The sequence below is a fragment of the Zingiber officinale genome, chromosome 3A (assembly GCF_018446385.1).
Source record: "Zingiber officinale cultivar Zhangliang chromosome 3A, Zo_v1.1, whole genome shotgun sequence".
NCBI classification, from domain to species: domain Eukaryota; kingdom Viridiplantae; phylum Streptophyta; class Magnoliopsida; order Zingiberales; family Zingiberaceae; genus Zingiber; species Zingiber officinale.
In genome coordinates, this window is record NC_055990.1 from 159,908,191 (window position 1) to 159,921,047 (window position 12,857).

Sequence of the window (12,857 nt, forward strand, 5' to 3'; positions counted from 1 at the left end):
TGCTTGGAAGTCAATCGACAAGTGTGGAGGCTAATAATTCCTTTGATATATATATAAAGAGAGAGAGAGAGATGATACGCTTTCCGTCTCTCACTGTGAGACTATGCCTAATTTTCAATGTAGTAGTACTCCGTCACCAAATTTAATTATTTTTCTACTGTAGCATCATCCCGTCATAATTAAAATAACCCTAAACCTCTTTACCTCTAAAAAATCCAAACATGTTTGTTTATATATTTATGCAAACGAAGGCCTATTTTAAAAAGAATAAAGATATTGTGATAATAGATGTATTATTGAAACTCAGTCAATTAAAGTAAGTTGATAGCATAGTTATATAAATATGTAAAATAATGATCATTAATTTATTGAAATCTTGTTAAGTGTGTATTAAAACAAGAATAATATTATTTTCATCTTTTGTATGTTATATATATATATATATATATATATATATATATCATAGTTTTAAAAATACCCAAATCATATACTCACTTAATGATAAGTTTCCAAAATATCTAAATCATATATCATAGTTTTAAAATTACTAAATCATATACTCACTTTTTGTTTTGCCCTCGTCCTCAATCAATTTGTCTTGAAAAAAAAATCAGTCAATTGATTTTTTTATAGTCGAATTGATTTCTTTCTATATGTTTGAAAAAATACATCAGTCGGTTCTAGTCGAACCGGCTGATGGATCTAGAGACCTCAAAATGATATAAAACTAGTTACTATATGTTCCTCTAGTTCTCCTGATTATAAAAATACTATCAAACATCAATTTGATCCAATATATTGAGAGCAGTTATTTTTTTAAATATAAATGTGTCTGAAAAACTAATTTGTGTTTAAAAAATCATTGCTCTCAAAATATTCGGTCAAATTGATATTTGATAGCATTTTTACAATAAAAAAAACTAGATGAAATACATAGGAACTAGTTTCATAATATTTCGAAGTCTCTAGATCCATCAGCCAATTTCAGTTGAAATCGAATAATAGACGTAGAGACCTTGAAATGTCATGAAACCGGTCTCTATGTGTTCGTCTAGTTCTCCTAATTATAAAAATGCTATCAAACATTAATTTTACCAAATATGTTGAGAGTAGTGATTTTTTTAAACATAAATGTGTCTGAAAAATTAATTTGTGTTAAAAAAATAACTGCTATGAATATATTAGGTCAAATTGATGTTTTAGAGCATGAATATAATCATAACAACTAGAAGAACTCATAGGATCTGATTTTACTTTATTCCGAGCTCTCTAGGGTTATCAACCGATTTTGGTCGAATGAACCTACATTGATTTTATTTAGCTTCATTCGGCCATAGTTTTAAAAAAATTACCGCTCTTAATATATTACGTCAAATTGATATTTGATAGTATTTTTACAATCAAGAGAACTAGACGAACATATAGGAATTGGTTTCATATTATTTCAAGGTCTCTAGGTCCATCAACTGGTTTCGGCCAAAATCAGTTGATGGACTTGAAGCCTCAGAATGATTTGAAACCAGTTCCTATATGCTTATCTAGTTCTCCTAATTATTAAAATGGTATCAGACATCAATTTGACCTAATATATTAAGAGCAATAATTTTTTGAATACGAATGTATCTGAAAAATTAATTTATGTTACAAAATTATTACTTTTAATATATTTGGTTAAATTGATATTTGATAGTATTTTTACTATCAGGAAAATTAGTTTAACATATAAAAATTGATTTTAAATAGAATGAAATCGGTTGAATTGATTTAAGGATGAAGATAAAATGAAAATTGGGTACTTGACAATTTTAAAATTATGATAGATGTATTTTAAAAACTTATCTATATATATATATACATAGCAAGGGCATTTTGGTCATTATGACTCATTCGAAGTACACTATAAGTGCTGCCTCCTCGTTAGGGTTTTTGTGCGGAGCTCGCGGAGCCAGCAGTCGCTCCGGCGTAGGAAAACACCAGAGGCTACTCCAAGGTTCTTATTTTTTCATTCGTTCTTCGTTCTTGATACGAGTCTCTGAATGTTATGGTTTTCTGTTTGCCTTTCCCTGCTTTCGTTTTTGTTTTTTGTATAGAATACGAGGGAGGGATGGTTGGTGAGTGTAGATTTGATTTGCTTTGTTTAATTTGACGGGAATCATGGCGTCCCGTGTGATGTTTTTTTTTTTTGTTATTTTTGTGCGTAGGATTTGTTACAAGTAAAAACCTTTTGCTTGACTGTTAAATTATATAAGGTTTCGAGTTTTTAGTCTGTTGATTCATTTCCATTTCTCTACTTAATTATTTTAATCATCCTTTTTTTGCATTGCATATTTGGTTTTTAATTATTATTATTATTTTTACTTCTGATGAAGATAGGTAGGAAAGATGTCTCATCGGAAATTTGAGCACCCAAGGCATGGATCGCTAGGGTTTCTCCCTAGGAAGCGAGCTTCTCGTCATCGTGGAAAAGGTATCATGGAAAAATTGTCAGTGTGACTTCTGCATTCTTGGATAATTTTCCATTTTTTTTGTTCTTTGCACTGTAATTTCCCTGTTATCTTTTTACTTTTTTTTTTTTTTGCTATCTTCGATGCCGATAAGCCTATGTCATTTTTTAACTTGCAAATTTTCATTTAAATTCCTTTCATATATTTGGGGCGGTGTCAGATTTTTTTTTCCGAAGTTAAGAGCAGTCATACATTTTACAATGTCTTGGTAAATCTAATCCAAATTTGACAGTACATTAGGGAAGTATGTTTCTTCTGAATAAGCTACAAGCAGTCAAAAGAACAACTAAGTGGAGTTATATTCCACTAATTTGGAGTGTATTTATAAATGCTCCACAAATTATTAATGTATTTAGACTTGGATACAGATCATCAGTTGTAGAGCACGTGTTCTACCTTGTTGGAACAATATGTCTAATTGATGTAGTATCTGACAGTACTAGTAGGGAACACATTTTGAAAAACAAAAATGTACACATGAATATACCATGTAGTATCCATTTATAAAGAAGTTATTTCCACAGAATTTTTTGATGTGCATGGGATGATCTAGTTTAGCTGTAAATTTTAATGCTTGAAAATCATGGATAACATAGGTTCTGCTGGATATTATTCATATATGGTTTCTATGTTGAGTCTGCATGGCATTCTAGCATCTTGACACTTTGAATATGCTGTTTCTTCTAAATTATTAAGAGTGAGGATTGATAGTTGGGCTGCCTAATTTTACCCTCTGAATTTTGTAGACCTTCAATTATCATTATTAGCACAAAAGAAGCCTCTAATGTGCATCCACATGTGTAATTTGGCATTTTAAAGCTATCTTGGCATTAACAGTTCTCTTAGTAGTTTCTCTGAGTGTTGTTGCTAGGGCATTTCAGACCCACAGTCTTTTTATTTTCAATGAGACCCACGGTCAAGTTTTTGGTCTAACAATGCTATATGTTTTGATTATTTCAATGCAGTGAAGTCCTTCCCCAAGGATGATCCTACAAAACCTTGCAAACTCACTGCATTCCTTGGGTACAAGTCTGGTATGACCCACATTGTACGTGAGGTTGAGAAACCAGGATCAAGTAAGTGTTAGTTTGTCAGATTCTACACTTGCAATTGATATTTTGATTGATCATGCCTCTTCTCTTGCTGTCAATGAAGGTAGAACAAGAAAAAAGTTACTGATTTAACTGGAATTGTAGCAACTGTTTTACTCTTCTAATTCTATATGTTCCTTTTATGGTGACCATTTAGAAAGTACAAAATAATATCAATTGCATTGTTATTAGCTCAACTTGTAGCTAAATGGCACCCTATTGTCGACCACAATAATTGGAGTTGAAAACTGATAATTATTTGAGAGAGCATCAATTTTCTTGCTTTCTGTTTTATGGAAAATCATTTTAAGGATTACTAAGCATATTTTCACTAACTGTTGAAATGGCATTTTAGTTATAATTCATTGTATGGATTTGCATATGATGCTTTTGCATTGCAATCCTTACCCACTAGATTTTTTTTCACATATTTGCCGGTTCGTACAGGACCTATTTAGTTGTCTACTTCTCAGCATCTTCCATGCTTATTGATTTAAAATGTGAAACTCATTTGATGCACGCAACATATCTTCTCCTTGTTCTCAGAGCTTCATAAGAAGGAGACTTGTGAGGCAGTTACCATCATCGAAACTCCACCGATGGTTGTTGTTGGAGTCGTAGCCTATGTGAAGACGCCACACGGTCTTCGTAGTCTGAACACTGTATGGGCTCAGCATTTAAGTGAGGAAGTGAGGCGGAGATTCTATAAGAACTGGTACAAGAGTAAGAAGACGGCTTTCACAAAGTACTCTAAGAAATATGAAAGTGAAGAGGGAAAGAAAGAAATTCAGGCCCAACTGGAAAAGATGAAAAAATATGCCTCTGTTGTCCGTGTTCTTGCTCACACGCAGGTGCATTAAATGGATTCATTATTCTAAAAACATCACCATTTGCAAATGGTATTGTTTAGAACAATCTATTACCAGAATTAGCTGATGTTTCTTTCTTCTCTTCTGCCATAGATAAGGAAGATGAAGGGCCTCAAGCAGAAAAAAGCTCATCTGATGGAGATCCAAGTTAATGGAGGCACTGCAGCACAGAAGGTTGATTTTGCCTACAGCTTCTTTGAGAAGCAAACCCCCATTGATGCTGTTTTCCAGAAAGATGAAATGATTGATATTATTGGTGTTACAAAAGGTAAAGGGTATGAAGGTGTTGTGACTCGTTGGGGTGTCACCCGCCTTCCACGGAAGACGCACAGAGGTCTCCGCAAGGTTGCTTGTATTGGTGCTTGGCATCCTGCCAGAGTATCCTACACTGTTGCTCGTGCTGGACAGAATGGTTATCACCACCGAACTGAAATGAACAAAAAGATTTACAAGATTGGTAAATCTGGGGATGAATCCCACACTGCTATGACCGAGTTTGATAGGTAACATCTTATCTAACACTTATTTCACCTTATTACACGTGTGCCCTCTGAAGGTATGACATTCCAACATGTTACTTTCTGCTCTTTGTCAGGACCGAGAAAGACATCACACCCATGGGCGGCTTCCCGCACTATGGTATTGTGAAGGATGACTATATAATGATCAAGGGTTGTTGTGTTGGGCCGAAGAAAAGAGTTGTGACTCTTCGTCAATCCCTATTAAAACAGACTTCTCGTGTCGCCCTTGAGGAGATTAAACTCAAGTTCGTAGATACTTCTTCCAAGTTTGGTCATGGACGTTTCCAGACAACTCAAGAGAAACAGAAGTTCTACGGCAAGCTGAAGGCATGATTCTAATTATAATATGTTCACTTAGCATGTCTCAAAGATTGTTCTGTTAAAGAGTTTTGTTTCGAAGGATTTTCTCTGCATGATTTGGATTTCTAGATTTCTAAGCTGTTCCGTGTTTTCAACTTTTGGGAGTTTGTTATCGAGACTCCAATGTTTTTGTCAGATTTAACATTTGGGAATTTGGGTTTCTTGTTATTGGAAATGCAAGTTTGCTCATGAGTTATGTGTCAATATTTTAGAGAGTTGGTTGTTTGATTTATTTTTTTTCGTTTAAAAGTCAGCACGTCGAAGCTTAGCTCTTCAACGACAGGAATCCCAGTAGGCGTGACTAGTGGAATTATTTATTCGTCCATCAAACTAAAACAAAAGGGCACATCACAAAACATTAGTTGGATTGTACAAGGCATTCAAGTAAGATAATTTCTAAACCCTAACAATTGTAATTCTGGAACACACAATTGACCATGCGAGCTTTGCCGTGCAGTTCATCGTACCATATCCATAATCTTCTATTTTTGTTTTTTTTGCAAAAACATTCTCTCAATGTTAGATGTCTTTACAACACAAAATCATGCATCAACACACTTCAAGCTTTACCAACTAATCCTCTTCTCCTTCTCGCTGTACTCTGGCTGTCCTCTAGAAGCCATGGCAAAACGGCGGCATGACCTCTAGAAACATGTACAAAGTTTGTGAGAAAAAGAAGCAGAGATGGGAAACTGATCAGCAACAGAGTAGCTTTGACACGCACTTCACCTTAATTTGTTATTCTATTCAATCTGATGTTGTGGTTTTTACGGGGAATCCTTTGTAGAGGAGCAATTGTCTGTGGCATTGTCATACCCCCCGAAACAATGATCTCTACAGCATTGGAACATATCAAGGTAAGCATTTCAGCAACTAATATTAAATATTGCTCACTAGTAAGTCTATACTGTAGAATGATTAAAAACTTGTAAAATATCAAAATGTATAAGATTTGAGAAAGTAAAAATATAGATTGTTCACGGGAATCACTGCTAGGCATATTACTGTAAACTGATTAAAACAACTCAAAATTTATCGTGCTGGAAATTGTAAAGAGAAAACAAGTTTCGGTAAAACAGTTCGAGAAGCAAGAAGGGCCAAAAAGCACGAAACGTTAGTATTTAAGATTTATTTACATTTCAAATTCTTAATTATTATATTTTAAACATTGAAACATTAAACCATTTTTGTCTTATATGAATTATTCAAGATTCATTTTTTCTTTTTGTTGTATCAAAACTATTAGCAAAAAATATTTAAATTATTATATTTGAATCATTAAAGACTTAACATTTTCAGTGGCGCACATGAATTATTCAAGATTTATTTTTCTTTTTGTTTATCTATTACTAGTAAATAATATTTAAATTAATTGTATTTGAAGAATCAAAGATTAAACCATTTTTAGACATGTGTATGCATATTATTCCAGATTCAATTTTCCTTTTGTTGTATCAAATTATAACAACAGGAATAAGTTTTCGTAAATCTTTTATTATCTTATGCATTGAAAAAAATTGTTTTTTTTCTTCTCTAATTTCCAATTATTTTCCTGTTTAAAATTTGTTATTTTACGTGGTTCTCAGTTTTTCAAATAAGATAAATGTCCAATATTCATAATTTCGGGTTAGTCAATCCAATTAAATTTTTGATGATTATATGATGGATAATTGCGCTAACAAGCAGGAAAAGAAAGAATAATGTTGAAGAATTTGAGGAGGAAGAATATTGCATTATATTTCATTAATTCTACCAGAAAATTGTTAATTGTTCATTATGGTTGACAGATATAAGGTCATGGCTCAAGCGGAAGAACGTCGACTCAGGTGGCTGAGGCATCGTAAGACACATCAAAAATAGAATTTCACCAAATGTAAAACCAAATAAATCAATTGCTAAGGCCTAAGAGATATTATCGTCAAACAGTTGATAAAAGGACGATGAAATAAAAACCTAGAGATTAAGGAGCCTGACCTATGCCTTCTCGAACAGAAAGGTTGGGCCTAATGATTTCTTCAGAGTTAACCAAGAATATATCACCAATATAAAGATGGTTGGTTGGAACATAAATACTGCATAACTCTTCATCACCTTTGTCATTCTGCAATGTGGGAAAAAAATCATCCTATTCTAGTAACATTTACAACTTGATATGAATGAATATAAAAAATTATATGTAAAGAAAAACGAGTGCTATAGATACAATGCTCGAATAATATCAGGCGTGCAATGCACAGATTTATTACTTATCAGACAAGTGATACAAAAAGACTATGTAGCAAGAAATGGAGTGATATAAAAACTGCAAAGCGCGTTTAGAAACCAAATAGGTATGTTGTTAGGTAGCAAAGCAATCAACATAGCTGGGTGCAAGAAAGGAAATAGAATCCTGTTAATAAACCCATTGAAACAGTAAATTGCCAACTTAAGCTATGCCCAAGAAACTACTTAAATTTTTAGTAGCCTAGGCAAAATCATATTAGTGTGAAATGATAGAAGGAATTAAATTACCTGAAGAACAACTGTAGATGTAATAAAACCAAATGCATACTCTCCAACACGTGGATGGCGAATAATTGCGACCTCTTTAAAAGCTGTGGTATTTTGATCTGTGCAAAAAGAGTTTAAGTCAAAACATGGATTTATTCAATGTCCAGTCAAGGTCTCAGCAAGGATATTTTCTTAATTGGAAATGACAATTTGCAGATACTGTCAGATTGGACCAAAAGAAGAGTTAGACCATGATTATTTGGATGTATTGCAAAATATAAAACAAATAAATAGTCATGCTAGAAAAAAACATAACATTAAATAGTGGCTAATATCCAAAATCACTAGCCGTGCTACTTCTTAGCACTTAGAGTTGACTACATGAATCTTGTCCCACCTGATTGAACTCCATGCTTATCTGGCCTAATTGAAAGTTCAAATATAATTTTCTTAGGTCTTTCTAGATCCTGTAATTGGTTCACCTTGTCTAACTATAAAATCCATTTACATGGAGTGAGTACTACATTGCTACATGCAAGCATATGCAATGTTCTTCAAGAGCAGAGAATACCAATAAACTAAAAAAGGGATGGAGGAGAAGAGAGGATAAGGAGAAGAGAATTATTTTGAATTAAACTTTTATAACTGCTATTAATGTCCTCTAAGATTTTTTATTGGGGAAAACTAATGAAATAAAATCATAATAAAATATACCCTTTATATACAGAAGAACAAATTAGAGTTCATAATTAAGACTAAATGTAGTTATCAAAGCACATGAAACTGCAAGTGGCCAATGGCATGGCTGTCAAGCACATATCATAATCTTTTTCATGGATGGAAAACAAATTAACAGATGTGCCATTGGCCTTTTAGCAAATTTGGTTGTGCTTGTTTAGAAGAAACAAAATCTCCTTTTTTTTCAATTTATTGTTGTCAACGAAAAGAATAATTATTAGTGTTTGGTAGGAATTTTCAATGAAAATATTATAGTAAAGACAAATTGAAAAAAAAAATCACATTTATAGTAAAGAGCAATATGCGTTTGTGTAAAAAGAAAATTTTGGAAGAGTTGAAATTAAAAAAAAAGTATATGTGATGAAAATGAAAAACTTATTTTTTCACATTTTATTTTTCTTATTTTTCAAATTGAAAAGAAAATAAGAAAAATGCTCCCAAAAGAAATGCAACTTATTTTTTCCATATCTGGAAACTTCAAATTGGATATGTATCCAATCCAAAACCATCAAATCAATTACACTCCTTGTCTACCCTTAAAAAAAATGACGCATTAAAATACATCATACAAATAATTCCTGGTGTTGGTTACACTAGAAATTTTAGGTTTCTCTTCTTCAACAACTTGTCCTTCATGCAAATGAAAACATTTAATTCTCAACCCAAGTTTCAAAGTATAGTTTTATTTTTTCATGGGTACAAAGAATGATGGCAAATTTATTGAGTTGGCCATAAAAAAACAAATTAAGAAAGTCAACATTTCCATAGGCCCAAAAATGTCTTTTTATGTAGTATTAATTAGCTCTTACGAGTAAAAGAATTATTGCAAATGCTGTAGCGATTAAAAGCAATCAACATTTAGCACTGCCAACTGTATGCACTATAGGTTTTCATGAAATAAAATTAAATGCGGATATTTTTCAGACAAATGCAGATACCTGGAGAAATTGCAGTACTAATTTGCTTTGATGCTGAATAAATGTGCCTCACAAAGGGCATTCGTTTTATGAACCACTCTCCCAACCAGACGACTGTTGATCCCAACCAGGATGAAGCAAAAATTCCAATGAGAAATACGAATATCAAAGATGTCACGAACCCAAGGCCTTCAATTTGAAGAAAGAAAAATTGTGTTACAACGAATCAAATTCCAGTGTATGTAAAAAAACATTGCATGAACTTGGACTAAACAAAACTTCAAAAATATAAGTAGCAATAGCCCAACCAACCAAATTTTGGGGTGTATGGTTAACAAATTATTCAAGATACAAATGATTCAAATTCCTGTTTATGGTTAACATTGCATGAAATAGAATAACTCCATTTCATACTCCAATAAAGGAACAATTTTCTGCAATACGAATAGAAAGGAAAAAAGAAAGAATAAACTCACCAAAGATGTCAAATCCAAGCTTGTCATATATTGGACTGAAAAAACCATCAACGAACTGAATAAACCACCATGTAATGTAAAAAGTGACTGCAACAGGGAAGAGAACTACACTGAAAAAAAAAAAAAAAAGAGACAAGTGTCAGAAAAATTTAAATGCAAGAAATCAGAAGAATGAATATGATATAACTGTACCATCCAGTCATAAATTTCTTTGACACCCAACTCTGAAGAACAGCACCACAGGCCTGTAAATAACAAGGCTAAAAGTTACATCAGGATAATTTAGACAATGAAAAAGTTAGAATTGTTAGTTATTGTTCCTGTTTATGGAGTTACAGAGCCAAGGAAAGAAAGAGGGTAGAAAAAATAATTTAAAAGGATGTATTCTCGAATACAAGTCATGGGGCAGTTCAAGGTTGACATAATTATTTATGATATTTTCACTTCGTTATGTCCAAAGGTTAATAGCATTCTCAGTACTTAATACAAGTTTCTTGTTCTATTTAAAAAAATAAAAATAAAAGAATAGTCATCATTGTACAGATGAAAATAGGTGAGTATTTTAGCAGTGAGTTAAATGGGCGGTGTCAAATTCCGATTTTTGTTACACATTTATTAATATTTTAACTTTGTTTTACACAACTTATCTTCGCAGAAGACGGTCATAAATGGTTAATGTGCAAATTGAGCTGTAACATACAAATTATATACACCCAAGGCTCTGCTCTCTGTATCCTGTGATGGAGGTGTAGCTATAGAATGCGTGTCTAAGCCTACCTGAACCCAGAAAGCTATTAAATTGCATACCAACTAATAATGAAAACTACGACCTTCTGTATCGACATGGCTATAATCCCTTCCGTAGACGATCACTCTATTTCATGTACTCTGAATCGGTTAATATTAGAGGTTCATTTACTTTGCTCAAAAGTAGTTAACTTTCTCTGCCATCCAGCTAACTAGGAACTAATTGATGGAAACAAACGATGATCCTAAGCAAAATTTTACCAAACTCGACTTATCCAACTGAAAGAGCACAAATCCGATACGAGAAGCACCTAAAGACAACCACAAAAATGTCCCGCTATAATCTTGCCCAACGTTTCTCCCGATCCAAATCGGAACCCTAACTGACCGCATCAAAGCTAACAAAGAGGCCATAACCCCAGACACTATCAGATCTGGCAGGCACGCACCTTCCTGGTGGAGGAACTGGGAGAAATTGGGGGCGCTTTGGCTGGGTCTTCAGGGTCCGCCGCCTGGCTTAGCGGAATGGAGGTGGATTCCTTCTCTTCCGCCATGTTTTTTTTCCCTATCCTCAGCGCGCTTTCCCTCTATCTCCCAATCTCGACGCCGACGCGGAATAGCGAGACTTGACTAACGCCCCACTGCTGGAAGCCGAAGCGTAGAGCGCAAGAAATGCCGATGGAGAATGGCGTTTTCTAATGGTACGAGTTTATTCCTCGGGAGTCGAAGGCCGGCGGGCGGAGTCAGACGGGAAGCCAGCGGAGTCCGCGTTGGAGTCTCATCTCACGCTGCTTTGGATAGTCTATATAATATTTTAATTGCATCATTAGGATATAAGCAAAATTAATAAAAACTTATTTTTAATCGAACTATTTATATTGGTGGGATTCAAATTTATAAATTTCGAATTAGATTTAGAGTAGGATCGGAGTCGGATTAATATTTTTTATATTTTTTTTTAATTTAATTTGAATCTGATTTCATCCATTCGAATAAACATTAATTTCGGAGATAACGAACCTTGGAAAAATAAAATTCTTCTCGCGGCCTTTTGTCACATGAGTCTTTGAAATTGAAGATATATATTCCGCATACATTTTAAATAGTTTAATTAAAATGTTCTTTTGCTAAGCGTAAAAGAAAACTTCTAAATTCTCTTTTCCTAAAGAGAGAAGAATAATTTTTATTGAGCAAAAATTAAAAATAAAAGACGTCTGGATAACGAAACACATATCTTATTTTTTAAAAAGAAAAGTCAAAATGACACTTTAACATATTTCTCATTGTTGTTGAAACTACAATAATTAAAATAAAATAATTTAATTTATTTAAAATACTATATAAAGAACACTTTTATATACATTTTTTTATCAACTTGATTAAAATTAATTGAACTTAATTTAAATCATTAGATATATTTAAAATCATCTTAAAGTTATTATAAAAGATATGAGATAGTTGTTACAACTATTATAGCAACAATTAAGTGGTTGCTACAGTAGTTATAATAGTTATTAAATGTCTTCTCCATAATATTTGAATGATTTTAATATCTTAAAGTGATATTAATCAAATTTAAATAATATTAACTAAATTGATAAAATGTTGTATATATATATAACATTTTTGATAAAATTGAACTAAAAAAAATTAGTTATTATACTCTGTAGAGCTACTCCATCTTCCTATGACTTTGCAAAAGTAAAATAGGTTCTTTTGACAATTCAAAAAGTTAGGAGTGTTTTTTTTTCCATTTTTTTGTCTATATTTTTTTTAAGGGATGGAAGGGTAATTTTGCCTTTTAACAGTGTGCTTCCCTAATTTGAAATTGGTTTTTAAGGTCTGAGTTAGGTTATGACTGTTATACTTGATACTTGCTCAAATTTTCATTAATCTTCCTTTGTTGTTCTCCAAAGTTCGTAATAGAATACGAGCGGAACTCCATCGACATTAGATCCTCGTCCATACAAAAACTTAGTCCATTATTATTGGTCCCTTAACGATCAATTAGAGGAGGATGAATAGCCTTATAATTAAGACTGATCCCGTCCAGAAGTTGAGTCAGATGGAAGCGGGCCGCGTTGTCGTTGGTGTTGACGAAAAGTTGCTGCGAAGCCTGGTCGATCTGGCACCCGCCGGAAAAG

The 12,857-nt window shown here is 33.0% G+C and overlaps 2 protein-coding genes across 3 annotated transcripts; one reads left to right on the forward strand and one right to left on the reverse strand.

Annotated features, from left to right (window-relative positions):
• The first annotated feature begins 1,878 nt into the window (after window positions 1-1,878).
• Window positions 1,879-5,534, forward strand: LOC122053081 (60S ribosomal protein L3). 2 transcript variants are annotated; one of them, XM_042614956.1, is made up of 6 exons: window positions 1,879-1,990; window positions 2,374-2,467; window positions 3,470-3,580; window positions 4,142-4,446; window positions 4,558-4,967; window positions 5,060-5,534. In XM_042614956.1, the coding sequence occupies exons 2-6, from the start codon at window positions 2,383-2,385 to the stop codon at window positions 5,316-5,318; spliced, it is 1,170 nt and encodes a 389-aa protein (XP_042470890.1). In that variant the 5' UTR covers window positions 1,879-1,990; window positions 2,374-2,382; the 3' UTR covers window positions 5,319-5,534. The 2 variants fall into 2 exon arrangements, with proteins under 2 accessions (XP_042470890.1, XP_042470891.1); XM_042614957.1 differs by having other exon boundaries at window positions 1,893-1,990; window positions 2,370-2,467.
• A 109-nt stretch (window positions 5,535-5,643) lies between these two features.
• LOC122053082 (protein LIKE COV 2-like) lies at window positions 5,644-11,508 on the reverse strand. The gene is made up of 8 exons (XM_042614958.1): window positions 11,163-11,508; window positions 10,159-10,211; window positions 9,967-10,076; window positions 9,512-9,679; window positions 7,857-7,954; window positions 7,320-7,446; window positions 6,075-6,179; window positions 5,644-5,989 (listed from the first exon to the last, which is right to left on the reverse strand). The coding sequence occupies exons 1-7, from the start codon at window positions 11,265-11,267 to the stop codon at window positions 6,076-6,078; spliced, it is 765 nt and encodes a 254-aa protein (XP_042470892.1). The 5' UTR covers window positions 11,268-11,508; the 3' UTR covers window positions 5,644-5,989; window position 6,075.
• Window positions 11,509-12,857: the final 1,349 nt, after the last annotated feature.